Genomic DNA, 27,528 nt, shown 5'->3' on the forward strand with positions numbered 1-27,528 from the left:
ATAGAATTCCACCCCTGCGAACACCTACAGAAAGTTCTCATCTTGCCTAGCTGAGATTCGGAACCCAAATATTCTTCGTTGCTTCTGCTAATCAAAATAATCTAGCCATTTTATCAATTCCTACTTGGAAACAGATTCAATAGAATTCTATGCAAACGCTCATAGGATCATTCTTTAAATTGCTCATGTTAAAATGATGCCTCTAAAGTGAAAATAACAAATCCCATGTAGGCATTTGTTGTAAAAAATGGAGTTGACACAAGACGAACCTTACTTTCAACATGGTATTCTTGTCTTTTCTCCCCTCTCTGCACATAATAGATTCACTGTCTTCTGATCGACGAATTTCAGAATTTTGATACCACAATCAATGGACACAATGCAAGTGGAGAATACCAAACCTAAGAGTAGCATGTAGTACCATCTGTCACCTTACTAAAAGAATCCACCTATCAAACAATTCTCATCCCTCCCAAAATACTCATACACACTGTATACACAAGCAATCTGTCTTCTATGATGTATTCTCAAACCAACTACAAAGATAAAAGTAAAACCGAATTCTACCAAGAAAATCAACGGATTCTCGGCCTAGGTCAGATGATCTCTGAAATGCCTAAATTTTCATGGCATTAGCTGAAATTGGTAAGATTAGACATTTAAAAAGAAACCAAAGCTTTAAGAAAGAATAGTGTTAACAACTGAAGTGTTAACAACTGAACGTATGAAATGATGGTTGTTTTTTTTTAAATTTGGAGGCATTATTTTTCTGGAAGTGGTGGGAGCATTTTTTCTCAGAGAAAACATCAATCTGCCCTTGATCCAGTTCTTCCTCTTTCACTTCCCTTGACTTGCACAAAGAGAAGGGAGGGGCTGTACTGTATTTAGAAATAGGGAGGGGGGACGTGGAGTTCAAGCTTCAAAATGAAAAGATTTCGGGAAATGAGAATAGAAAGCAAGGACACAGCTGCTGCTTGACAAATAGGGAGCAGAGACCAAAATATGTCTGAGCACAAACCTAGTAAGTATCAATCTTCAATTCCTATTAATTGCTACGTTTAGTTGAGAAGATTAGGTGAGAGATGGTCTAGGTGTCTGCAGTCTTACACTACCTGGACACTTCCACTAGGGCACACATGTGAGCCAAGAGTTGCCCACCCCTTTATTTTACAGGCTGGGCTGTAGCAATTTTTATGCAACTTTTTAAAAAGTGATTTTTTTTCTTTTTTTAAAACAAAAGTTTTTATTTTTTTAAAGACATACGCATACAAAACATAAAACCATCTTCCATTTTATATACATACAGTGTGTCAGTTGGTTGCAAATCTTTTGTGCTATTCTTTTATAGTCATTTACTCAGTTTATATCAATTTTCACATTGTCAAACTAACATATGCTTATATATTTATCAGTTATTGAAAGTGAATTTTTTTTCAATTGGATTCATGCAAGTTGCTAAGCAATAAGTCATGGTCACATGCAGGTGTGGGATTCAAATTTTTAACAACCGGTTCTGTGAGCGTGGCTTAGGAGGTGGGTGTGGCTTGGTGGTCTTGTGACTGGGTGGACATGGCTTGGTGGTTATGTTATTGGCTGGGTGTGGCCAACTCAATATCACTCACATCGAGGCACACATCTCCTCGCCTGGCCTCTCATGACTGTGGAGATGCTGCAACAGTTGCAAGCGTGTAAAATGGTCATAAGTCACTTTTTTCAGTGCCATTGTAACTTTGAATGGTCACTCCACACAAGCAAAGTACCAGCAAAGGAGGGGAAAAAAACTCCAGAGAAGTTCCAGAGACAGGAAGTCTACTCCTGCCAAGAATGTAATAAGGGTTAACGGAGAGGCAGTTTCTGTAAGCAACACCAGAATGTTTCCTTCCTGCCTTCCTTACAGGATTAGGCCAGTAATTTCTTCTAGCAACCGGCTCTCCGAACTGCTTAGAATGTTAACCGGTTCTAGCGAATAGGTGCGAATTGGTAGAATCCCACACCCAGTCACCTACTATTGCTAAGCAATAAGTCACATCACGTACTAAGCTGTAATTTTAATCTGCTGTCTAAAGGGACCTGCTCATGATCATAATTTACTTATCATTGACCTGCATTCTTGAAATCAGGCTGTATAAATCACAGCAAAGTCAATCCTTTGCCTCGCATTACATGTGATTGTGAGATGCCCAACTAGCCGCATAGAAGTTGTTCCTTAATATACCATTTTGGATTGCACTGTCAGAACTGGGATAGTACAGAATAAATTATTTTCAGTGTTGTTATACAGAAATATATTATTACTATTTTTAAAAAAAATTACAAGGAATGTTTGTGTTTTGTTGAGCAAATGGCTTGAGTTGAGAGCAGATGCTCTATTTTTAAACTGGGTAATATCAGCCATTTTTATTATTATTATCATCCCTCCAATTTTTGAGACAGTCCAGATTAATCTGAAATTATCTCTATCTGCAGCTTTCCCGCCATTCTGTTTGAAGTTACATATAATACATTTTTCCAATACTGTGCTGTCCTCTTGCTTTTCTTCCTCCTATTTCTGTTTTCCCCATCCCTTTCTCTGCCTGCTGTATGTAACATTTGGTTTAATCACATATTTTAGAAAACTTGAAAGTTTGCCCACTTTCCCCCTCCTCCACTGCCACTACATCAACTAAATCAGGGGTCTCCAACCCTGGCAACTTTAAGACTTGTGGACAAAGCAAAGCTGGCTGAGGAATTCTGGGAGTTTAAATCCACAAGTCTTAAAGTTGCTAAGGTTGAAGACCCCTTATCTAAATGGGCTTTCCTAATACAGACCTTTCCTAATAATGAGCATGTTACAGTCTTTTCTCTAGAACCGACACTGATGGTGTTACCTTGTTTTGGGTAATGAAATGTCTGCAAGAAAACAACCAAGTTCAGGGAGCACCAAGGACCCCTCTGTTGTAATGACGAGGCAGTCGAGTTGTTTGATCATGATCAACTGAATCATGATGATCTTTATTGGAGTCTAGTCTTGCATTTATATACATTTTTCGTTATCCTCCATCATTGGTTAACTTTGGTTACTGCTTAACTTTGGTTACTGTTTAGCATAGTAATTAACACAATTAATTATCTCTAGTTAAAGTCTAACATATGTTTACTTCCTCTCTCTAATCCTCCTTTAGATTAGTGACTTTGTTTGCCTGAGTTGTATTTGCTTGTAAACGTTCTTTATCTGAGGTTTGCCATCCACAATAGGAACATTCCTGCAATTACAACTCTACACCCCTCAATCTTTTTTCTCCCATAATCACATCATCTTATGTTCTTCATTCCCCAGGGCAAGAGATCAATGAAGTGACCCTTTCCAGATTAAGACTCCGAGTTCTTCCGTTCGAAGTGCTACTCAATAACAGTCTAGAGAGCCTAAATCTGGACCGGAACAAGCTGAAACATATCACTGGGATTTCAAGCCTTTATAATCTGAAAAAATTGATTTTGTCAAAAAATGCTATGACAGATTTCCCAGTGGAGATCCGGAACCTGATCCATCTGGAGAAGCTTGAGCTCAATCAAAATCAAATCCAAGATATCCCAGAGGGGATCTTCTCTTCTCTCTCTAAGTTAAAACATCTCCGACTTAACAACAACTGTTTAGACAATCTTCCTAAGGATTTAAGTTCCTGCCGGGACTGTCTCCAGTATCTGAACTTGTCCACAAATGCATTCCAAGCCATCCCTAAAGTAGTCTTGGAGTTGAAGAACTTGCAAGAGTTCTATGTGCAAAATAACTTTTTGCGTCAACTCCCTAAAGAGCTGTTCACAGAGCTATCCCTGAAGATGTTTAAAGTAAATGGGAACTCATTGAGGGAACCTCCAGATGAAGTATGTGCAGGGGGTATCAAACAGATCATCAGTTACTTCAACCAGCTACAGAACAGCCAAGCTGAGGAGGACAAGCGTGTCAAGACAATGTTTTTGGGGACATCCTTAGCAGGAAAATCTACAGTGTGCAAAAGCTTAAAGCAGGGACAAGTTGTTCGACTATCCAAGGAAGACCGCACTGTTGGGATTGAGATAAGCGAGTTCCATATCCAAGGCTTCACTTTCCTCTTTTGGGATTTTGCTGGCCAGCTGGAATACTATGTGACCCACCATATGTTCATTACTTCACAGGCCCTTGTCATCTTGGTCATTAACCTTCACCAGTAAGTGTTCTCTGGCTTCCAGTGCAAAGATGTATTGTATTTATTTATGAATGAGATTTATATGGTCACCCAAATAAAGGGCGCACAACAAAAAATAACCAATTCATTAAAAAACACAAAGATAGGAGGCAATATAATCAAGGCTGAACTGCAATCATATTTATATTCTTGACACCATCAAGCAGGCTCATCCAACATCCTGGCCCTAATGTTTTTCAATGACAGCTCCCTTTAATTTAAGCGGAACAGATGGATCTAAATATACACATCTAGTTCTAAATGAGTCTGATTTAAATACTTAAACTTTGGCTGGTTCTTGATGGTGATATTATACAGGCAACAATCACCATTTTCCTCCTACTTTAGTGGTATCTGATAAGTGGAGCATCAAAGGCTAAATGTCATGCCAATCCATCTGAACTCACTTCCAATAAACCGGCATAGGGTTGCACTGCCCAGTTTCTGAAGAAAATACAGAATTTTTAAACTAAAAATTAATTCTTGTAATGTTTTTTGGACCCAGAAGGAACTTTACCACAAAACTTCAAGAGGTATCCTTTTAATCAGTCCTGGCCAGCGTTTTCAATTTTCAACAATGGATATCTGAGCTGAATTCTCAGCAAGCAAAATATAGCAATCAGAAGTTCGATTCCCTATTGTTTCTGTCTGAAGCTGAAATACAATTGAGCACACCCAGAATTCTATTTCTCATATTTAGTTACAGGTACTTCAAACTTTTCTGCACATCTTTTTTAAATGGTTCACTTTTGTTGGCTTGTCTTTTACCTCCAACGATGGATATATTAAAATATTTATTACACTTCAATTCATTTTGCAATGTGCCAAGAGATCATACAATATGTTTGATACTCTGGGCCAGCCTTTTTTTTATTTCAGGAGAAATTAATTGCTTATAGTGTCACTGATGGGTAAAGCCTAGCAGAGGGCTGTTTAAGCTAGTGTCTCCTTGCTTTGATTTTTTTTACTTAAGGAGCTCTGCTCTATTTTACAAGTAATAGTATATAACTTTAATGAGGAAATTGAGGGTGGGGGGGAAACTCCAGGTGAGTTGCCAGTATTACACGATGTTTGGGACTGCAGGTAGTCCTCGACTTACAACAGTTCTTAGTGACCATTCAGAGGTACAACAGCACTGATAAAAAATGAGTTATGACCATTTTTCACACTTATGACTGTTGCATGGTCAGGCGATCACAATTCAGATGGTTGGCAACTGACTCATGACGGTTGCAGTGACCTGGGATCAGGTGATCCCCTTTCGTGACCTTGTGACAAGCAAAATCAATGGGGAAGCAAGATTCACTTAACAACTGTATTCCTAACTTACTTAGGTATCAGCTTACCAATGACTCCTTCAAGGATCTTGTTGGATTTTGGATTAGCAACCTCTTTATGCGAGTGCCGAATTCTGTGGTCCTTCCTGTGGGAACTCATGTGGATGCTTGTTCAGAAGAGGAGGTTGAAGAAAAGAAAAAGGATATCATGTGCAAGATACAGGCCATGCTGAAGGAGAGACAGACCATCCTAAGTCACCTTATAACTAACCTGGAAGACAATGAGGAATCAGAGTTCTATGAAGACCAGTGGACTCGAGTGAAAGAAATGGAAAATTGCACCCTTACAGTAAGGAATATTGTCATGTATATTTCATATGCAATGATCTCGACCCAGAAACTGCTGGCATGCAACTGTCCAAACATCTTAGGAAGCAACCTAAAGCAGCAATGACATAATTCTTTTTTTTTTTTTGTCCTAATCTCTAGCCAATCAAATGATTCCTACTTTTAGGAGAGAGGGAGAAATTTTGCACTTGTTCTAATTTTGTCATGCTATACATAAACATGTACAACATCTCCTATTCCACTCTGTTCTCCACTAAGCTTCCGCAACAGCTAGACACGAAGCAGTATGTTAGTAATTCCCCTCTTCTTTCTCTGCTTACTTGTTTGGAGTTCTTTTTGTCTCTATGCATTTTCTGTTCTAGATTCTAGATCTTGTTCCTGTCAACTGCATGGATTACCTGGACATTCAAAAACTTGAAGAAATCATCTTGGAGCATGTCAAGAATGAAAAGCTCTTCCCCAATGTCATCCAAGTGCTCCCCCCTATCTATAAACAAGTAGAAGCAGCAATTGTAGATATGATGCAAAGTAACGAAGAGATGACTGAACATGGCAAGTAAATATTATTAGTGGCATTTTATAGATTTCCTCTTTCTTCTCTTTACTGTGTTGATGTTAAGTGGGATCAATCCCTTTTGGAAAACATGCAGTGGAACATGTATTTTACCACAGCTCTATAGCCACAAGTAGCTCAGAAGAATTATTTGGGGCATAGTTTCTAAACTCTTTGGATAGGCCTAAATTAAAACTCTGGGTTCATTTGGGTGCCCAGAGCCGCTGAGGCAATAGGTGGCAGCTGACCTTCTGGTGAATGCCTCCTCTTTGTGCAAGCTAAGTTTATTTCAGCGCTAGGTTTCCTGATTATTTAGGGCAAGTATTTATTTAAAAACATTAAAAAATTCCACATAAATCAATGTTATAATTGATTTAATTAATTATAGGCCTATTGGCTAAAAATTTAATTGACTGAGCTCAAAGATTTGGAACATTAGAAAGAGAAAGAACCCTTTGAATGACATTCTCATGGAAACATTCTTGGGTATACGTGTATCAGAGGTGGTATTCATTCGGTTCTGACCAGTTCTAGAGAACCGGTAGAGGAAATTTTGAACAGTTTGGAGATCCCACCTCTGACTGGCCCTGCCAACCCCATCTATTCTCTGCCTCCTGAGTCCCAGCTGATTGGCTGGGTCTTCTTTGGTTGCCCTGCACAGGAGAAAGGAGCTGGAAAGCAGGTTAGTGGGGTGGGTAGGGAATGGGGATTTTGCAGTAACCTTCCCCCAGGAGTGGGGAGGGAATGGAAATTTTACAATATCCTTCCCCTGCCACACCCACCAAGCCACACCACACTCATGAAGCCATGCCCACAGAACCGGTAGTAAAAAAAATTGAATTCCACCACTGACGTGTATGCACCTTTCAGTCATTTTTTTTTTGGACTCCTGGTGACTGTATAGATTATAGATTTATTGTAGTTTTCTTAGCAAGGTTTTTGGAAGTGGTTTGCCATTGCCTCCTTCCTAGGGCTGAAAGAGAGGGACTGGTCACCCAGCTGGCTTTGTGCCTAAGTCACCACCTCTCCATTTCTAGCCTGATGCCTTAACCATTACAACAAACTGGCTCTCTCTCTTTAATTTAGGCACCCATAATAAATTAAACATGCTGTGGAAAGGGGGGAAAAAAGAGGCCCAAATTTCCCACTTAAATTTATAAATTCAAACTCTTACACTAAGTTATTGGGAATGACAACATCCCATCTTCCCCAAAGGCATATAATTTCAACCGCAACAAGACTTCAATAAAAGAGCCTTACCCTAAATGAGGGATATGGTGGCTCAGTGGCTATGACACTGAGCTTATCGATCAGGAAGGTTGGCAGTTAGGCAGTTCGAATCCCTAGCGCCGCTTAACAGAGTGAGCTCCCATTACTTGACCCTGCCAACAGTTTGAAAGCATGAAAAATGCAAATAGAAAAACAGGGACAGTGTTCCATGCGCCTTCGGTGTTTAGTCATGTTGGCCACATGACCATGGAGATGTCTTTGGATAGCACTGGCTCTTTGGTTTTTAACGGACATGAGCACCATCCCCCAGAGCCAGAAACAACTAGCACATATGTGCGAGGGGAACCTTTACCTTTATCCTAAATGTTCAGAATTTAATGCATGGATTGATAACATTATCTTGAGATTCTCAAACCTGTGTTTATAACAGAATATCAGAGATCAAAGCTGGGCAAGCTAATTTAAATGCCAAAGTAATGTTCACCTAGTGGAATTGGTCCTGTTTATTTTTCTTTTGATTCTACTAATTTAGAAGTCCAGGTAGTTCTCAACTTACAAACAGTTCATTTGGTGACCGTTCAAAGTTACAACGGCTCTGAAAAAAGGGACTTATGATCGTTTTTCACACGTGCAACTATTGCAGCATCCCTATGGTCACATGATCAAAATTCAGCCGCTTGGCAACTGATTCACATTTAGGATGGTTGTGGGGTTACACAACCACCTTTTGCAACCTTCTGACAAGCAAAGTCAGAATTCGCCAGATTCTCTTAACCACCGTGTTACTAACTTAACAACAGTGGTGATTCAATTAACAATTGTGGCAAGAGACTCATAAAATGGGACATAATTCATTTAATAACTGTCTCACTGAACAACATAAATGTCAGGATTCCCGCAGTTACTCCAATTAAATCATGAGCCTCGAGCCACACTCCCAAAACTAAAAAGGATTTATTTGAAGTCAACATTCTACATCTGGCATTAACTTGGGCGTAGCCAACTCTGAGATACATAATTCACTGTCACCCTTGATCCTGCTTCCCCCCCCCCCCACCGCTCTGGGTGTATCACCCAACGAAAAATGTCCATAGCCAAGAGTCATCAATCATGCTCTCCAATTAGATTTTTGCGTGGCAGAAGCTTCGGTCATCTAATCAGTCTTTGAAGAAAATATGAATTGAATGTACTTTCGATTCCACACTGCTGCCTGCTTTTTGAAACTCCCACCCTCTTCTTTCTGTTGTCAACTATAAAATGTGTATACAAAATGTTTTATGAATTGACAATAAATTTTGGGTTCAGTTGTGGTTGTAAGTTGAGGACTATGTGCAGCTTGGAGCACAGAACCAGTGGTGGGATTCAGCCAGTTCACACCAGTTCGGGAGAAACGGTTGTTAACTTTCTGAGCAGTTTGTTGAACTGTTTTTTGGAAGAAATTATTAGGGCAGAGAACCAATTGTTAAAGTATTTGAATTCCACCACTGCATAGAACATACGGTATTGTTGGTTGACCCCCCTGAGATTGTCTCTCGAAGCTGTTCTCAACAAGTGCTCTTCTGATTCCTTAGGGATGGTGAATTTCAATATTTTACACAGCAAGCTCTTTCGCCGGTATCATTTGGATAGAGAACTTCTGCGGGATATTTTGAGATACCTTCATCGCATTGGATTAATTGTATGGTATGAAAAGATCGAGCAGCTGAAGGACACACTGTTCTTATGTCCAACTGTTCTGATCACTCTCTTCAAAGTGAGTACCTCCTTGATTCCACCTTAGAAGCTTCTTCCAGCACCGGAGGGCCATTGCTTCTCTGAAGTTAGCTAGAAGCCAAATTTCCACAGACCACAGGTTTTAAAAAACAGTTCTAACGTATGTATAACCTGCTCCAAATCGTAACAGAGGCTTTGTGGAGTGCTACAAAGTAAAAAACAAGCAAATGTAAACCATTAAAATCTTCCCTAGACTCAGCAGGAGCTGCCAAAATTTCGCCTTATGTTTTCTCCCAAGTCCTGTTCAGGAAAGATTATTATTGATATGAATGAAAAGTGCTGGATTTTGGGAAAGGGATGGGGTCATTCATGAATAGCCTCTACATTGTCTTCCGTGTTGTCTCTGAATTAACCCAATGGTGTATTGGTAAATGCTTTTATCCCATTTTCCTCTATTTTTTTACAAGCAAAATAGAGTGAGAACTGCAGTTAAAACAAAACTGCCCATGAGGTGACTTTCACATAGAAAAATGCTTCCATTTGGGTGGTGGGGAGGGCAGGAATCCCATTTTTCCTACTCTATTCTTCTTCCTTAGTTTTCTGACAAGCTATCTGAGGGTTGAGAGACTCCCCGCAGAAGAGAATAAAACATCATGTGAAGTAGGAGAGGCAGATGGAAGCCAAGTTGTATGGGTGCAATGTATTAAGTTTCTACCCAGTATCTTTATTTAAACAAGATCACTGCTTGGGGTTCATAATTTTGAAGTATGGATGGTCACTTGGCAGTCTGATTGTATCTTACCGCAGAAAACCAATGGTTTGTAGTAATCAGCTAGTCAGAACAGAAGTGGACATTCTGTCCAGATACACCAGCTAAATGGTTGAGCCATCCAGTTCGATGCAGGAATTCAAAATACAATTCCAGATTATGTTGCAAGATGGAATAGCTCAGAGGTGTCAAACTCACATCGCCATGGCAGCGTCATGTAACGTATCAGGATTTTTTCTCTCCTTCACTAAACTGGGTGGGGGTGGGGCCAGCACGTGACACATCTGGCCCGCAGGCCAGGAGTTTGACAGCCCTGGAATAGCTGAACATATGTATTAATTTAACTATATAACCTTACCACTTACAACTTTTGAAAGTTTCTCTGTATGTTTCAGCTTAACTTTTGAAAGTTAACCATGTTTCCTTTACTTTCCACTTCCAACAAGTACTAAAAGGCAGTGGACTATTTTAGGGCATGCTTCAGACTTCAGACCAAGGGTCAGATACAAAAGTGTGGTCTCAGGGTGGGAGGACAGGGAGAATGGAAGAGTAGCCCAATTATTTTTGTTTTTAAGTTGAGATCTCAATTTATAAGGAGACAGGACAGAAGCTGAATGGTTTTATTAATGGTATGATTAAATATTTAGGAATCAAAAAACAATCTATTACAAGACACCAAGAAGTTTACTTGTAAGTCTTCAGTTCAAGACTAACATCGTTTATCTTCAGTCAACTCCACTAACACAATTGTGAGCCTACTTAGGCAAATATATTTCTGTTTTTCTAGACTCTTGTGAGGTATGGCCTAATGCAACAGCTGGAGAGCATTTCTGTGGACATCTTGATAGGAGAACATGCCACCATCCGAGACCGGGACAATTGGGCATTGATGTTTAAATCTAAAGCCATCCTATGCCAGAAAGCCATGAGAGCTTTGCTCAAGCAGCAGCTTTCTTTAGACAACATGGTAGACATCTTTGAGGAAATGGTGGGAAGCAGATTACAGAAGGGGAAACTTTTCAGCCTACTTGAACACTTTGAGATCTGCCTGGAGATCAGAAATGTAAGAGGACTTAATCCTAGAGCCAGAACATTTGTACCTGGGGAGCCATGGGAAACTCTGCCGAACCTGGAGAAGGACACACACTACTTATTTCCTAACTATCTCAACCAAAGTCAGGAGGTTTCAACGAAGTGGGGAGAAGATCACAAAGAGGACTTGCATATTCGCTTGTACTTTTCTCCTGAGATCCCAGAGAGCTTCTTCCAAAGGTATTGAATACTATCTGCTAACCGTCATAGATAATGACAAGCCATCCTGTGGCTGATATCTACAACTGAGGGCCTCTTTGAACGGGGGCCAGTTGATTTGCACAAGCAGGGGTCAAAAATACAAGGATGAGGTCACCACTGTTTACTGGACAATCCCTGGCAATTTGCCACCCGTATCTTATAAAACTGTGAGGGTTTTTTTTAGTGTTGGTAGTTTGACTGATACTCTGTTGTCTTTCAAGCAATCTGTCCTATTGCTCTGTTAAGAGTATTTCCCTGCAGGCTGTCAAATAGAGAGCCACTTTAATCTGCAGAAAAGTCAATGGATGATGATTTTGCAAATACAACAGCGGAACATGCAGGAGGCCATGGAGGATGAAAATGAGGCGCATGGGGGTCGCACACAGCCTGTTTTAGCCGCCAGAAGCACCACGGGCCGGTCCTTTGATATTTCCAGGCTACTAAATTCTGCATGTTCCTATTGATATTAACCAGGCTACTAAATTCTGCACCACAATTGCATGCAAGAAGCCTCAAGTCTAGGAACTGATTGCAGGATGTTTCTGAAAGATACAATAGCCTTCATCACATAGTAACCCTCCTTCCTTCCCAGAACTCAAAGCCACCTACAGAGCATTTCTACCTCCGGTTTTCTTCTCAACACTAGGGGTTAGTGACTGGACCAGAATTCTTCAAGGAGCTTCCATGCTGAGTGTGAGCTTGAATCTGATCTCTCAAGCCCTAAGCCACCATTAATAACTACAGCCCACTGATTTTAAGCATTAGGGGCTCTCTAGAACAAGTGTGTAAAGTGTGTGGGATTTCTTTTAGGGCTGGAGGAGCATTGTAGTTTGTGGGTGGGGGTGGAGGGGAGGAGTGGGAAGGCGCTTTGGACGGATGCTGCCTGCAACATTCTGCCGGCCAAAACGGGGGGGGGTCCTGTGCCTCGTTTTCACCCTCCATGACTTCCTGAAGCACTCTGGCAGTCATTTTTGGGCGTGTTTTCAGGCTATTTTTTGGCTTGTTTTTGGCCCACTTTTCAGCCTGTTTTCAGCTGGCAGAGTGCTACAGGAGGCCATGGAGAGTGAAAATGAGGTGCATGGGAGGTGCACGTAGCCTGTTTTAGCTGCCAGAAGTACTGTGGGCCAGTCCTTTGATATTCCCAGGATGGCCCATCAGGCCGGATTTAAGCCTTGAGTTTGATACCCCTGCTCCAGAATATGGGCTGTTTAGTCCTCTCTTGAACTAATTATTGTTGCAACTGCCCAGGCCCAGTTTAGCAGTACCAGTAATGCTTGGGAAAAAAAGAACATCTTAAAATAGGATCTGAAAGCACTAACTGTTCCCCCTCCCCCTTCTTTCTTCCCAGACTTATGGTGAAAGCTTGTTCCTTCTTTTCAACTCACTGGGTTGCTAAAGCCATTTGCCTGCTCATAAGTAGTGGCACACCTTTACTGATCAAAGCAAATAACCAAAAAGGTTACAGCTACATTGAGCTCAGGTGCAGAAAGCCAGGGCAGACAGCTGGTATGTACATAGGCATTGAATGCTTTTTTGGTTCAAATGTAATGTAAATGATAGTAGAACAAAACAGTGTACAGGTAGTCCTCAATGTACTACCACAATAACCCAAAATTATGTTGCTAAGTGAAACATTTGTTAACTGAGTTTTACTCCATTTTGCGACTTTTCTTGCCACTGTTGTTAAGTGAATCACTGCAGATGTTAAGTTAGCAACATGGTTGTTAAATGAATCTGGCTTCCCCACTGACTTTGCTTGTCAGAAGGTTGCAAAAGGGGATCACATGACCCCAGAGACACTGTAACTGTCGTAACTATGAGTCAGTTGCCGGGTGTCTGAATTTTGATCACATGACCATGAAGACATTGAAATGGTCGTACATGTGAAAAACAGTCATAAGACACTTTTTGCCATGCCATTGTAACTTCAAACAGTCACTAAATGAACTATTGTAAATCAAGGACTATTTTTATTTATTTATTTGATTTCATTTGTCAATCGCTTACAAGATAATAGGTATAAGTATATACATAGTTATGAACACATGAAATGGGTACATATAGGAAAAATAAAAAGAAACAATAGGACAAGGACAGTAGGCACGTTGGTGCGCTTATGCAGGCCCCCTACAGACCTCTTAGGAAAGGGGCGAGGTCAATAGTAGACAATCTAAGGTTAAAGTTTTTGGGGTTTAGGGAAGAAACCACAGAGTCAGGTAGAGTATTCCAGACATTGACTACCTGTATCTAAGGCTGGAATCTGTGTAATTGTTAACAAAATTGCTCCTGGGGTCTCAGTTGAAGGAAGCCATTCGACAGTTTTGCCTCTTGAGAGAGGCTGGCATAAGACCGCTGGATCAGCCCCACCTCTGGATGCCACCTGAAAAAAGTCGGTTTCTCATACAGGCAAATCCCACTAATGCTGAATATGGGAGAACGAAGGACCCACACACAAATAGTGGTAGTGTGGTCCCCAATTCGGGTCTGAGCCTGGTGCCAAAGCCAATGGTGAGACGCCAGACAGGAGGTGCAGATTTTCTGTTTGCTTTTTAGTGGAGTAACTCCAAGGAAAAGGGCTCCTGGTCAAAATGCCAAGAGCCAAGAACAAAGGATTGAGCAAGTTTTATACATTTTCACTAAAAGAGAAGGTGGGACAAAGTGAGATAATAAGAAATATCACCTAATCAACATTTTAGTAATAATTCTACAATTTTGTTCTGTTGGTCTCTAGCTGTCCCTATTCCTAAGTCTGAGCTAATGAACGCCCTAGGAGTAACCTAATACAAATTTGATTTGCTGCAGGACATCTCTATCCCTAACTGTTAGCTGAGGTCTGCAAATTGGCTAATGTGTTACTTTTTATCAGCTTTCCAATTAGCTAGGATTGTTAACAAGATTTACACATGCCTATCTCCTGTGGATAAGCATTCTTTGTTCCTGCCAGACAGACTCCACAATTACAGGCTTCCTGGTTTACTTTGAAGTGTGTGCCATGACCTGGCTTTATTTTAGCGGATGGCCCAGATTAGAGACAGACTTCAACCCCTGTCCTAAACCAACCAGTAGAAAGGAAGAACCAATTTTAGAGAATGGATTTATTGTTTTCTTTCAGTCATTCTTCTCAACAATGATGAACCAAGAGCTCCTCTTGCACCTTCATGCACAAGATGTTTAATCAGTATCTGCTTTAAAGTTCAGGCCAGCTTTTTACAGCTTGGGGCTCTCCAACAGCATCAAATATCAGTTCCCCCACAAACTCACAGCCTTTGGCTGGACTAGATGATGACTATGGGAGTTGAAATTAGACCTATCTGGGATTCACCAAGTTGGAGAAAGCTGGCTGTTCTGAATGTTTCTCCCTGTTGCCTTTTACAGGATTCCAATTAACTTGGGACTTTATTTTAACAATCATCTCCATCAACCAAAAACTCCTGGAGGAATGGCCTGGGCTCCATCTTTGCATAAAGGCTCCTTGCCGGACAGTCGGATGTCCTGCTGAATTTGTCTGGCCAGATCTGGATGATAAGATGACTGTGTATGTATTTCATGCTGTGCACAAGTAAAACCAAGACTGTAAAGTTTTTCAGAGTTTGCTGTTTAAACCAGGGGTCTCCAACCTTGACAACTTGTGGACTTCAACTCCCAGAATTCCTCAGCCAGCAAAGCAAAGTCCACAAGTCTTAAAGTTGCCAAGGTTGGAGACCCTTGGTTTAAATTACTTATTCTCACTATATTGGCCTTTATCCAGAAAACAAACACTATAACATTTCTCTTTCCAAAGCAGATTCTCAGCTGAGATCTTTTGCTATGAATCCTTGTTTCTTAAGTTTAACTGAGGGATGGCTCTGTAACCTGTAAATAGACTTTAAAAACAAACCCTCCAAAATATTTCAAACAAGGCGCTTCTTTCATTTAAGCATTTCTTCTGATAGTGTTACTGAAGGTTTCACTTCTAACACTTTTATAACCCTCTGTTTGGTGCATCCATCTCTGTGAATCTGCTGCCTTCGAAATGTTTTAAGTCTCCTCTCCCATGGTTCCCAGCCAGCACAGCCCAAACTAGGCACGAGATTAGGGAATGTGGATGGCGCTAGATCAGAAAAAGCTGTGCTGCAGGATGGCTATTATATCAGGTTCTTTCTTCAGCTTATAGATAGGGCTTCTTCATTCTTTTTTTAAAAAACCTTGTTAAACCTAAGCTAGAGGATATATTTATAGTCAAGCTAGGAGATTATAATGTTTTCATATTCTTATTCAAATATCTTATTTGGAGATGTTATGTTAGTAATACAAGGTCTCCAAAGCGACCTTCTTAAGAAGTCAGCCTGAAATCTGTGCCTATCTCAAAGGGGTCAATAGAAGCCTCAAACTGCACTGGGGATTCAAACTTAAATCTTTCCTGTTCTGTCCATCACCATACCACAAAATTGGTCTGTACAATTAAGACTAACCCACCCCATTTCTGAAGGATTTCTACTTACCCAGGAATAGCAATAGGAAAGAATAGTGGATCATTGCTCAAATGACATTTTCATTTGTATTTTTCCCAAATTACAGCAGTGGGATTTTAAATATTTCTTTGTGCTTCTATAGGTTTTCAAACTTCCATGTTTAAAGCATTAGCAAAAATTGCTTTTGGTAACGGAAGCAAACTTGACCCCAAACAAACAAACCCACCCACATTTTAAGAATTGTTTTAATGCTTTTTTCTTTGAAAGTTCAAGATGAGCTATATCAGGATCTCTCCTCATTTTACCCCATCCTTTATTTTAGTGATCAATTGGTGTGAAATAGGTGTAACTGACCTAGGTCAATCAGTAAATTCCATGCTTGGATAGTGATTTGAACTTTGATCTTGTCCTTACTCTGACACCTTAGTAACAACCTATCTTACACTAGGGTCCAATCTATTTAGTGGTGCTTGGTCCTGTTTCTCATCAAACTTCATTCCAGGTTCAAAGAAGACATTAAAACTTGTGGAATTTGTGCCCATCGATTTGAAACAGAGCTCCTGTTACCCAAAGGTGAGGTTGGAATATTTGCCATTAATGTCAATACTCTGACTTAATTATTTAAATAACAATGTTAATGTTGTTATTTCAATAAGCTAGAATGCTTGCATGATGAAATTGTGAGTTGCCCTTTATGGCAAATGTCCAGAAAAATATAGGCCTTTAGGTATGTTTTTTTCAAAAAGCTTTTAGATACAAAATTCCATGGTGCTGTCTGTGTTTAGCTTATTTGTAGTATTTTATTGCAATTCAGTTATAATGACTATAGCTCATCGGTTTTGGAGGGTTAAAGCATAATAATCATGAATTATTCCAATATAGGGGATTGCACTTCAAACTAAAGAAAATATCTTAAAAGACTGAGCTAGTAATCTTGCCACCGTAAAGTTTTCTGAACTGGTTAATGGAAGTTTTGCCTCTTATCCCCTATGTAAAGCCCAGTGACTTGATATTTTTCTGAGATAACTAAAAAGCGTGGTTGGACATTGGATGCTTGGTTCCCTGGTATTCAGCAGGTTCTGACCAGTTCTGGAGAACCGGTAGTGGAAATTTTGAGTAGTTTGGAGAACTGGCAAATACCACCTCTGACTGGAGATTTTACAGTCTCCTTCCCCTGCCACGCCCACCAAACCACACCCACAGAACCGGTAGTAAAAAAAATTGAATCCCACCACTGCATGGTAGACTGCGGTCTCTGGGTTGACCAGAGATCTTGCCTAATGTCAGGGCTGTCTCTGTCTAATTCCCACGAAAGAAAACCCCTGGCTTCATATTCAGAAAAAAAAGTACTTTTACTAGGAGAAAACTGAACGCAACAATTTTCTGGCAAGATCTGGGGCAAAAGGACAGGAAGCAGCAAATTGAAACAAACCACAGTGCCCAACAAACCTGTAGCTAGGCAACCAGAAGACAAGCACCAGCCAAGAATAGTTTGAGAAAAGTCTTTGATTCAAGTACATTGTCTCTGGCTGTTGCATACCAAAGCTAGAAGAAATGACCTTGGAGAGATAAGCAAAAGCTGCAATGAAAAATTCTCTACCAATCCCTCCCCTCCATTACCATGGCAGCAAGCAGCAGGCTTGCTGACAGATAGGGAGGCAGCCTAGCACAGCAGTTGCCAACCGGCGGCCCGCAGCCCACTGGTGGGCCATGAGAAAATTTTGGTGGGCCGCAGAGAAATCTCACCCCCCGAGCACCCTCACAAAGCAATTAATCCAGGTTGTGCAGAAACACAAGGCTGCACCGCCCACATGGCCCGAGGCAACCCTCCCCGCCTACTCACTCCTTACCCTGTAAACTTGCCTGTTAAATTGCTATTTTTCCTTTTTCCAACCATCATGTGTTCTGCTGTGCTGGGAGATTTAGATTAGCTAAGAAGCAGGAAATGGTTGGATTTCTTGCTTTCTAGCTAGTCTTTAGATCTTTGGCTCTGCTTTTAAGCACAGCCAAACCTCCCTTAGGACTGAAGGTTTGCTTGCAAGCAAATTCAGTGCAGACTCACGGCAAGCAAATTTGAGAAACTGAGCTTGCCGATGGCAGATAGATAGATCCCTGAATGATTCTGTGAGCAACTCAATCTGCCTGCTTTGCCTGATTTTGGGTAAAAGTTGCTCTTTTTTTATAAAAATTCAATATTTACATGCATGGTGTGTTGTGAGTTAATTTTATGAGTTTGCTTGCAAGCAAATTTTATGTGACAGACTGAGCTAGCCGATGGCAGATAGATAGATCTCTGAATGAATCTGTGATTCTGTGAGCAACTCAATCTGTCTGCCTGCTTTGCCTGATTTTGGGTAAAAGTTGCTCTTTTTCTAAATAAAAAATTCAATATTTATATAAATATTTATAATATTTACATACAAGGCATGTCCAGCCAGTCACGACCACCAAGCCACACCCACAAATTAGGTCACACCCACATAACCGGTTAGTGGTCCCTGGGATCTAAAATTATGAGTTTGGTGGTCCCTGCCGTCGAAAAGGTTGGCGACCCCTGGCCTAGCACATATGTCTGCCATAGTATGCCATAACGTTATTGAAAAGGCCTAATATTACTAAGCATTTTTTTTTTCACAGTTCCAAACAAACCAAGCAGAACTGAGGCTCCTGCACAGTATTATATCACCAGCTATGGGAATGCTACTTTTGGAACCAGCACTGTCCATGTGGAAAGACAGGTTTGTTCATGTGGCAGTCTAAAGCAGCCTTCCTGAAACTAGCTAGGAGTTGTGAATTCTAGCTCAATGTACCTGGAGGACATCAAGGAAGGGAAAGCTGGCCAGAAAAATGGAATGTTAGTTTGACCGTGATGTCAAAAGCACAGGTCACAACTGTAATGGTAAAAAAATTAGACCCTTTTATTCATGTATCTCCATTCTAGCATCAGCTATACTGCTATGAAACAGTAAGATTTCATCCGCTTGTTTAATATAATGCAAAGAATCCTCACACACTCTTTGGTTGGGACATGTCTACAATACAGAACCTCTATATTGTAGGCAGCCCATTGTTGAGGCAGGCTGAAGTTGGTTCAAGGAGTTACACCCCAGAAATACATAGGGAAAACAGAAGAGAACCTCTTATCTGATAGGCAGGTGACTTAGTGGTTGACTGACCAGTCCAGGGGTCACCAACCAGCGGCTCTGGAGCCACGTATGGCTCTTTCATCTCTCTGCTGCGGCTCTGTCACTCAAAATATGTGCCACAATCGCCAATGTGCGATACCCGCTGGCACAGGATTTTTTGAGCTTTTTGACCCCTGGTAGGCCAACCATGGATAAATCCAAGAAAAGTTTCAGAAGAAAACAATGTTTAATTCAACTACAGATGCTAGTTTTGTGGCCACTCAGGAAATAGTCGGTCAATGGGAAGGGTTTTGCGGCTCCCGGTGTTTTCTTTTCTGTGGGAAATGGGTGCAAAGTTGCCAACCCCCTAGACCAGTCCATAAGGATTTGGGAGAAATTATGTGTTATATACTGGAAGGCACCCCATAGCTGAATATTACTGAATCCTGTTCCTTGAACTCTCGCTGCAAGATCATGTATGCAACGTGTTGGGATCGAAAACCAGCATCCTGGCACATATTCCACATGGAAAATGTGGTGGCTTTACCCTGGTTGATGACATTCAGCCAGAGAAAATGGCCAATAACTGTTCTTACAGGGACATGTGAAGTTGTGTAAGTAGCAACAGAGCATGGTTCCATTCCAGAGACACATTCATAGCAAGATATGGGCACACTATGATTTTTGCCAACGTGATTTTCCACCACCACTCTGGGTAGAAAGAAGCAATGTGTGGTAAAATGGGTGTGGGGATGAGATGTAAAAACTAAAACTCTGCAAGATTTGAGACTGGATCTCCCAAAACTGCTTTGGACGATGCAAGAGCGCAAACACAAATACCTCTTTGCAATACTTTCAAAAAGTTGCAAAAGATTTGTAAACAGTTCTTGCTAAGAAGTTCCACATTGGCGCTCCAAAGCAATAGGGAACTTTATTCTATCACTGTAACGCTTGGCTTTAGATCGGTTTAATCTGTTAAACAAAATCTGTAATTCATTTCCTGGTTATTTTTTTTGTCGTAGAGCATCTTGGATAAATGAAAACAACCACAAAGGATAAATCACTGGCACAACATCATTTCTATCAACGGTATTTTATGATCATTTCAAATAAAAAAAGACGTACTTCTTAAATTTACATGGAATGTCGATTTATTTCCATAAAAGATATTATTGACTGAAGTTGTACTTTAGCGAGTTTACACAAATTACAGAAAAACTTGATTTCTCATTAGAAATTCTCATTGGACTTTTCACATTATATGAAATAAATATTTCTGTGAGAAACCCAAACAAAAAATATTGAGTCTTAATATTAAATTCTAACATTACAACGTGGTAATCCTCGACTTACGACCACAATTGAGCCCAAAATTCAGGCTGTTTAAGTGAGACATTTGTTAAGTGAGTTTTGCCCCATTTTATGACCTTTCTAGATATAGTTGTTAAGCGAATCATTGTAGTTGTTAAATTCATTAACAGTTGTTCAATGAATCTGGCATGCCCACTGACTTTGCTCATCAGAAAGTTGCAAAAGGTGGTCACGTGACCCCAGGACACTGCAACCGTCATAAATATGAGCATCTGAGCATAGATATGCCAAGCACCTGAATTTTGATTGCATGACCTCAGGAATGTGGCAACAGCGGTGAGTGTGAAAGATGGTTGTGTCGCTTTTTTCAAGTGCCATTGTAACTTTGAGTGGTCACTAAACGAACTGCGGTAAGTCGAGGGCTACCAGTAATTCAGTTCAGTACATTTTAGATTTGCAGACATTTATAGTCTCGAAAGATTCTTGAGATCCAAAAGCACAGTAAGTGGCTTCAGGTCTAGAAATAGTGACTAACAGCAACATTTGACAAAAAAAAGTACAATAAAACTCACAGTCATCACAATAGTCAAACTGTGACACTAATAAAGGATTGTAAGTGGCTTCTCTAAAAGCCGGATTAACGTATCACGATGTAGGTATTTTGTCTGAGTAAGCCAATGCTTTTTACAGATAATCAGTTGGAGTTAATGGAGTAAAGGCTAGGTCAGGTTTCCTGGAGATTAGCCCTCGGGAGCCCTCTAATTATATTGCAGGCGTTCCCAGCAGCCCTAGACAATCAGTTTTTATTACGGTCACAGACTATTGTGTTTCTCATAAAACACAGCCGGGTCTTACTTTTGTTTGACCCTTGGAAAAACAGCTAGGCCTTCTTTTTATGGGGTGTGTTAATTTCCACCCCTCACGCACCTCACCTAGCCACCAGGCTGCTTCTTTCGCGGCCGAAAAGAGCGAGCGATACGACCCACATGCCTCGTGTACCCTTGCTTACCTGGTAACGGTCACTCCAGCTACCAGTAGCCATCCTCCCGAAAAAGCCTGCTTTCACCCAGTCCAGCAAGCCCGGCCACCGGGTCACTTCTTTTGCGGATGAAGAGCGTGTGGGCGAGCGACGTGCGTCGCTCATATGGTGCCGTGTGAGATGCCGGCCAAGCATGCACGCGCAGCTCCATCTGTGCAAGCGGCGTGCATACAGCCTGCTGCTTACGCAAATGGAGCACCCATGCACACAATCGCCCACTGCTCGTCCTGCTTCGGCGGCCTGGTTCCCAAGGGCTCACACCTGGGATTTTAAAATAACAGTTTAACCCAGGCCTCCATTTCAATTGGACTTTAGGGGCGACAGACGAAATTGGGGACTAGATTTCATCTTCCTGTAATGCAGGGGTGGGCAATTAATTTTCCCAAGGGGCCACATGAGAACCTGGGACTATTGTGAAGGGCAGCTACCGCCACTGCGCCCCTTGTCCTACGCCTCCTGCTGCCCCCCCCCAATCATTCAGCAACTGGAAAATGTACTGTATGCTTATAGCCCTTCCTTGCCTGAAAACATTGATTTAAAAAAAGAAAACATTTAAGCTTCTCTTCCCTTAAAGAAGGCAAGCTATACCAAAGATTAATGCGATCTGATCTATAGGTCTCCCACTTTAGTTAATAGAGTGCAAGTCTTGCTTTTGAGACAAGCTATCCTTACTTAACTCTGAGCATGTGCTACCATCAGTTCCATCCTATTTCCTAGATTGTCTATTTCCTCTGACCTGCTTACATATGGACAGGATGTTGCTTCTGACGGATGGTTTAAATACAGGTAGTCCTTGTAGCCCAAAATTTCTACTGCTAAGCAAGGCAGTTGTTAGGGGAGTTGCACCCCATTTTACGACCTTTTTTTAGGGGGGGGGGGCACAGATATTAAGCGAATCAGGTGATCCTTAAGAGAATCTTGGCTTCTCCCATTGACTTGGCTTGTCGGAAGCGGTTTAGGAAAGTCACAAATGGTGATCGTGCGACTCTGGGATAGTGAAACCGTCATAAATACATACCAGTTGCCAAGCGCCTGAATTTTGATCACATGGCCATGGGGATACTGCAACGGTTGTAAGTGTGAAAACCAGTCATAAGTCACTTGTTTCAGTGCCACTGTAACTTCGAACAGTCGCTAAACAAATGGTTGTAAGTTGTATTAGATCCCCCTCCTCTTAGATCACCCAATTTGTAGTCAATTTGTAGCCAATTATTTGTAGCCAATAGAAAGAAAGGGATTGGGTTATCATATGAGTAATGAAACCAGGTAGATTTGGTCCAAGGATATTCAACCATCCATCTGCCTGAGGAACAGAGGCTGTTGGCAAATGGGTTTCCATTCTCCTCTGCGGCCCTCCTCTCCATGCCTGTCCACTGCCTGAGCAGATTTGGGTGACATGCATGGAGCAGTTGAAGGAGAAGAGGGAAGAGATGCATGCAGTGCACAACAGAGGGTGCAGTGCGCAACAGGGGATGCCGCTTGGTATTCGTTCCCCATTGCATCACTTTAAAACAAAAACCTCCTATTTCTTACGCACTGGGAATTCTTCCAGAACTGCATCTTACATATAAGTACTACAAACAACAATGCATTGTGGTTTCAGTTCTACGCACACTGAATAACACATAGCATTAATAAATTATAATATGCATAAAGTAATTCAGCATGTGTTACAAAATAAGACAGCTTAAATGTTTTCATACGCTAGGCCTTCATAGGCTTTTGCTAAACGTTTCTTGGAATTGTGGACAGTAATGCCTTAACTACTTGCTACCTTAATAGTTTATCTTGTCCTACCTCAGCTGCAGGTGAAGGCAAACACAGCCACCGATACCCACCACCAAGTTCATTTCTACTAATGGGGTGTAGATAGGGTGCATGCAACCTTGATATCACACAGAGGAGTTGAAATTTGAAATTATTAAACGTGGAAAGTTAAATGTAGTCATCCCATGCAGTGAATCACCTGGGGACAAATATCCCTCGGTGAATCGCTCAGGAAAAAGTGGCCAGGAGAGGAGCCTCAGCATTGCCGGCAGAGGCGTGCTGGCAGAGGGCCAGTCAAAGATGACAGTTTGTGGTGGGTCAACTTGGGTGAGGGGCCCAAGGAGAAATGGGCATAGCAATGTGGCCCCTGACCAGGGGTGGGATTCTACCAGTTCACACCTATTCACTAGAACTGGTTGTTAACATTCTAAGCAGTTCGGAGAACCAGTTGTTCGAAGAAATTACTGGCCTAATCCTGTAAGGAAGGCAGGAAGGAAACATTCTGGGGTTGCTTACAGAAACTGCCTCTCCATTAACTCTTATTACATTCTTGGCAGGACTAGACTTCCTGTCTTAGGAACTTCTCTGGAGTTTTTCCCCCCTCCTTTGCTGGTACTTTGCTTGTGTGGAGTGACCATTCAAACTTACAATGGCACTGAAAAAAGTGACTTATGACTGTTTTTCACAGTTACGATTGTTGCAGCATCCCCACTGTCATGAGAGGCCAGGCGAGGAGATGCGTGACTTGATGTGAATGATGTTGAGTTGGCCATGCCCAGCCAGTCACATGACCACCAAGCCACGCCCACAGAACCGGTTGTTAAAAAATTTGAATCCCACCCCTGCCCCTGACAATTGTCCTAGATCTCTATGAGAAGACAAAAGCTGTACTTGAGAGCCCTTTGTCTGATTCAGCACGGACCTGCTAACATTCTTCAATGATATACGCTCTCATACCATAGACCAGGGCTCAGCAACCTTAAACATTCAAAGAACCACAAAGGTCCTAGCTGGAAGCCTCCTGTTCAATTCTGGAGCCAACCAGAAGTCCAGTTCCCCCACCATAGAATCTCCTCTTAGCACGGTGTCCTTTTTCCTCTATCTGTCCTAACCAAACACCCTATCAATTGTGGAGGTGACCGGAAAACCTGCCCCTTGCCATAGCTTTTTTCTCCCTAACTGGAAGCTCCTCTTAAAATTGGGATGGCGACAGGCAACAGGAAGCCTCAGCAGAGGGATGAAAGAGCCAAATGTGGCTCCAGAGCCGTGGGTTGCCGACCCCTGCCATAGACTACATAATATGAGGCTACGTTACCTGCAACTTACACCTGGGTGTAGGTAGCCTACTGGCTAGATATAGTCCAGTAGTTCTATTGTTCCCCCAATCTCCCCCCCGCAAAAAAACTCTGCAACCAAAATTGCCCTTTTTTTCTCCTGTAGGTTTTTGTTGTTGTTGTCGTCGTTTAATATGAATTAGGGTAGAAAACAGGTCCCTGTAAGGATATGTGGAATGATCTTGGGAGGCAAAGACACAACCAAGGCAATAATCAGAATCCACCTAGGAATGTCGCAGGGCAGGAGGCTCAGAAGAGAGCGCCATTTCTTGGGGATAGGGGAGAAATGTAATTTCAGAGTTGCAAAATTCTGTTAATTTAGCTTTGCAATAAAGTAGAATAAGTTCACTGGGTCGTCCTAAAGGTGCTTTTTCAAGAGGCAACTGGACTTTGTTTTTCTTTGAAGACGTTTCGCTTCTCATCCAACTCTGAGAAGCAAAACGTCTTCAAAGAAAAACCAGAAAGTCCAGTTGCCTCTTGAATAAAGGACCTTTGGGACAACCATGACTTGGATGATGGAGAATCTGCATAGACATACAGCTCATTTTTCCTATCTGATCGATCTGGAAAGGCTGACTTCAATCTTGCAAGTCTGAAATTAAATCTCTTTCTCATCCCCTTTACAGTCAAGAGATTAGGGACGGTTCCTCCTCAGAGATTAGCTCCCTTGAAATCACAAGAGAGAACAGCTTTCAATGTTTCCACTTCTAAGGAACTTGATATACTTAAAACAGTTTATTGATTAAGATGTTTGCTTGCATGAAGTTTTTAAATATGTATTTTTAAATATTTAAAACCAGTAGCCTTTGGGTGGACAATAAACTCAATTCCTACACAGGAACAGAAATCCTTTGTAAGTTTCTTTCTTTCTTTTTAGGACTGAAAATACAAAACCTTGCTTCTAACCCTGTCTGATAGCATTGAGAATTAGTCTTCTCTAGGGAAACATGGAGAAAGGAAATATCAACTGAGTTTCAGGTTAGAATGTATATTTAACGTTTATCGGGCGAACCGGTAGTAAAAAAACAGCTACCATTTTGGCCGAACCAGTATTTCTTTCTTTTCCTCCTGACAATCAGCTGTTTTGACAATCAGCTGTGCCGGGATCCCCCTTGCTGTCTCACTGCTTCGCCCAGGCTTCCCTGAGGCCCAGGAGGCAAAAAAACAGAGGGGGGGGGGCTGCAAAAAAAATCCCCCACCGCCACACCCACCCAGTCACATGGCTATGCCCACTTAGCCACTCCCACCCAGCCACGCCCACAGAACCAACCGGTAGTACAAATATTTGCATCCCACCCCTGCCCTGCAGTATCTAGAAAGTGAAAATATGTTCTTGAATATGTTCTTGAAAATATGTTCTTGAAAAGAATTTCCTCAACTTTGTGCCATGATTATTATCGTGCAGAGAAGAATCCTTGTCATAAAGCCACATAGCAAGATATATATTCCATTAAGTTCCTGGAAAGAGGGCAGAGTATCTGTATCCCCGGAGTGTGATTATCTCAATAAATAATAGTCCAATTAGGAGATCAGCTACTCTAATGCAAGGCTGAGATGCAATCCAGAGATTATAGTACTTCTGCCTGTGAAACAAATGAAGAGAACCAGCCTCTCACGCTTTGCAAAACCTACTAATTGGCACACAAAACAAAGCACTCAATACGCTGTCTCGGTCTGCGTGCTTATAGCACAAAGCTGTTCTATCATATCAAAGAGGCTATTGGAGATTTGGAGGCTCACACTTTCGCTGTTCAGGGATGAGCAGCCTTCCCTCTGCACGAATTCATGCCAATGTTTACAAAAATTTGGAACCAGCTGTAAAATACACAGAAGACAATAAACATTATTAGCTCGTGCAAAGATACATTCCACCCAAAAAACAAAACAAATGTTATTGATTAGGGATGAGACTGACTCTCTAGTCTAGGAGAATGGCAAAAAGAAAATGGAAATGGTTTCACGGCCAGTGGCTTTCCTGCTCAGAAATGGGAGAGCTCAGGAAAAATTTAAAAAAGAGACAGGGCCGTTTTCCCAATTAGCCACAGATTAGTATTAGCTATTCTGGGATTAAAGAGAAAGAGCAGAGAGTCCAAGAATGCAAGACAACAGTTTACATGCTCCAGAATGAATGAGTACGTAAGTACAGTTGAATCATCTCTCCTTCCACGAAGGACAAATACAGAAATGAGTGATGCACAAAAAAATGTTCATCAGCAAGTATGATTGGAAGAACAGGGAAGGTATCCTTACTTGGGTTGTATCTCCCACTCACTCTGGCAGCAAAAGCTAAATGTTCTTATCTAGTCCTGTAAGGCAGCGGGAATTCAGAGAGAGACCAAAAACCACTTTCCTGCTCTGCAAATGTCACTCTATTGATGAAGATGCTCAAGGTGGCTTATTGCTGTGAAGGGGCAGAAATATCCACAGGGTGGTAGCAGCTTGGACCTTCCAGCATGAGCTAAACAAGCTGGCATCCACCTAGTGACTGAGACCTTGCAGAGCTGTGGTGGAATTCAAAGATTTTTTTTACCACCGGTTCGGTGGGCGTGGCTTGGTGGGCGTGTTTTGCATGCGTGCACACACTTTGCGTGCCCACCAAACACGCACTTTGCGCAGGTGCAGAGGTGTTCCAGCTCATCTCCTACAAGCCTACACACTCCCTGTCGCTTCAGCTGTGCCACGCAATACAGCTGTGCTTTAAAAGCAGGGGAGTATGGCAGCCCAGGTGGGCGGGTGGGCCCAACAGCAGAACTACGGAGAGAACCGGGTCTGTCTCCGTTGCTCATCGGTGCTACCGGCTGGGGCAGGACCAGGCTGAACCGGTAGAATACCACCACTGTTGCAGAGGGAGGAAACTTGTGGAAAAGGGATAAAGCTGTTAAGAGACTAGCCTTATTTCCCTAAGCAGAATCCCGTAGCTTTAGGTTGTATGTAACTGGTGCTGGTGTACCAACGAAGAATACACTGGAGGGAAGATTTCAAAGGGCTCCCTATTCATGGAGACTTTTGTCCCTGTGGACCTTGGAAGGAAGAAAACTCGCACCCATGTCCTCTTAAGGTGCCCTATGACACCCCAAGATACTGTCTAATTGCTCTAATCATTTCCAAATACTAGG

General features: G+C 41.7%; 2 protein-coding genes across 7 annotated transcripts in view; one reads left to right on the forward strand and one right to left on the reverse strand.

Moving 5' to 3' along the window:
* The first annotated feature begins 1,477 nt into the window (after nucleotides 1-1,477).
* On the forward strand, nucleotides 1,478-20,130 carry LOC113440196 (malignant fibrous histiocytoma-amplified sequence 1 homolog). Its single transcript, XM_087928744.1, has 11 exons — nucleotides 1,478-1,483; nucleotides 3,235-4,184; nucleotides 5,537-5,828; nucleotides 6,190-6,379; nucleotides 9,182-9,363; nucleotides 10,880-11,364; nucleotides 12,734-12,891; nucleotides 14,761-14,920; nucleotides 16,339-16,409; nucleotides 18,474-18,574; nucleotides 19,984-20,130. The coding sequence occupies exons 1-11, from the start codon at nucleotides 1,478-1,480 to the stop codon at nucleotides 19,999-20,001; spliced, it is 2,613 nt and encodes an 870-aa protein (XP_087784870.1). The 3' UTR covers nucleotides 20,002-20,130.
* The window catches only part of IRF7 (interferon regulatory factor 7), a 29,102-nt gene continuing 21,668 nt past the window's right edge, over nucleotides 20,095-27,528 (reverse strand). For all 6 annotated transcript variants that reach the window (XM_087920919.1, XM_087920921.1, XM_087920923.1 and 3 more), the window contains exon 12: nucleotides 20,095-26,227. In XM_087920919.1, coding sequence (XP_087777045.1) covers nucleotides 26,069-26,227 — 159 coding nt within the window. In that variant the 3' untranslated portion in view covers nucleotides 20,095-26,068. The remainder of the gene's footprint in view (nucleotides 26,228-27,528) is intronic.

Source organism: Pseudonaja textilis, chromosome 1 (assembly GCF_049901715.1).
Source record: "Pseudonaja textilis isolate UNSWEBS1 chromosome 1, rPseTex1.2, whole genome shotgun sequence".
Lineage (NCBI taxonomy): Eukaryota > Metazoa > Chordata > Lepidosauria > Squamata > Elapidae > Pseudonaja > Pseudonaja textilis.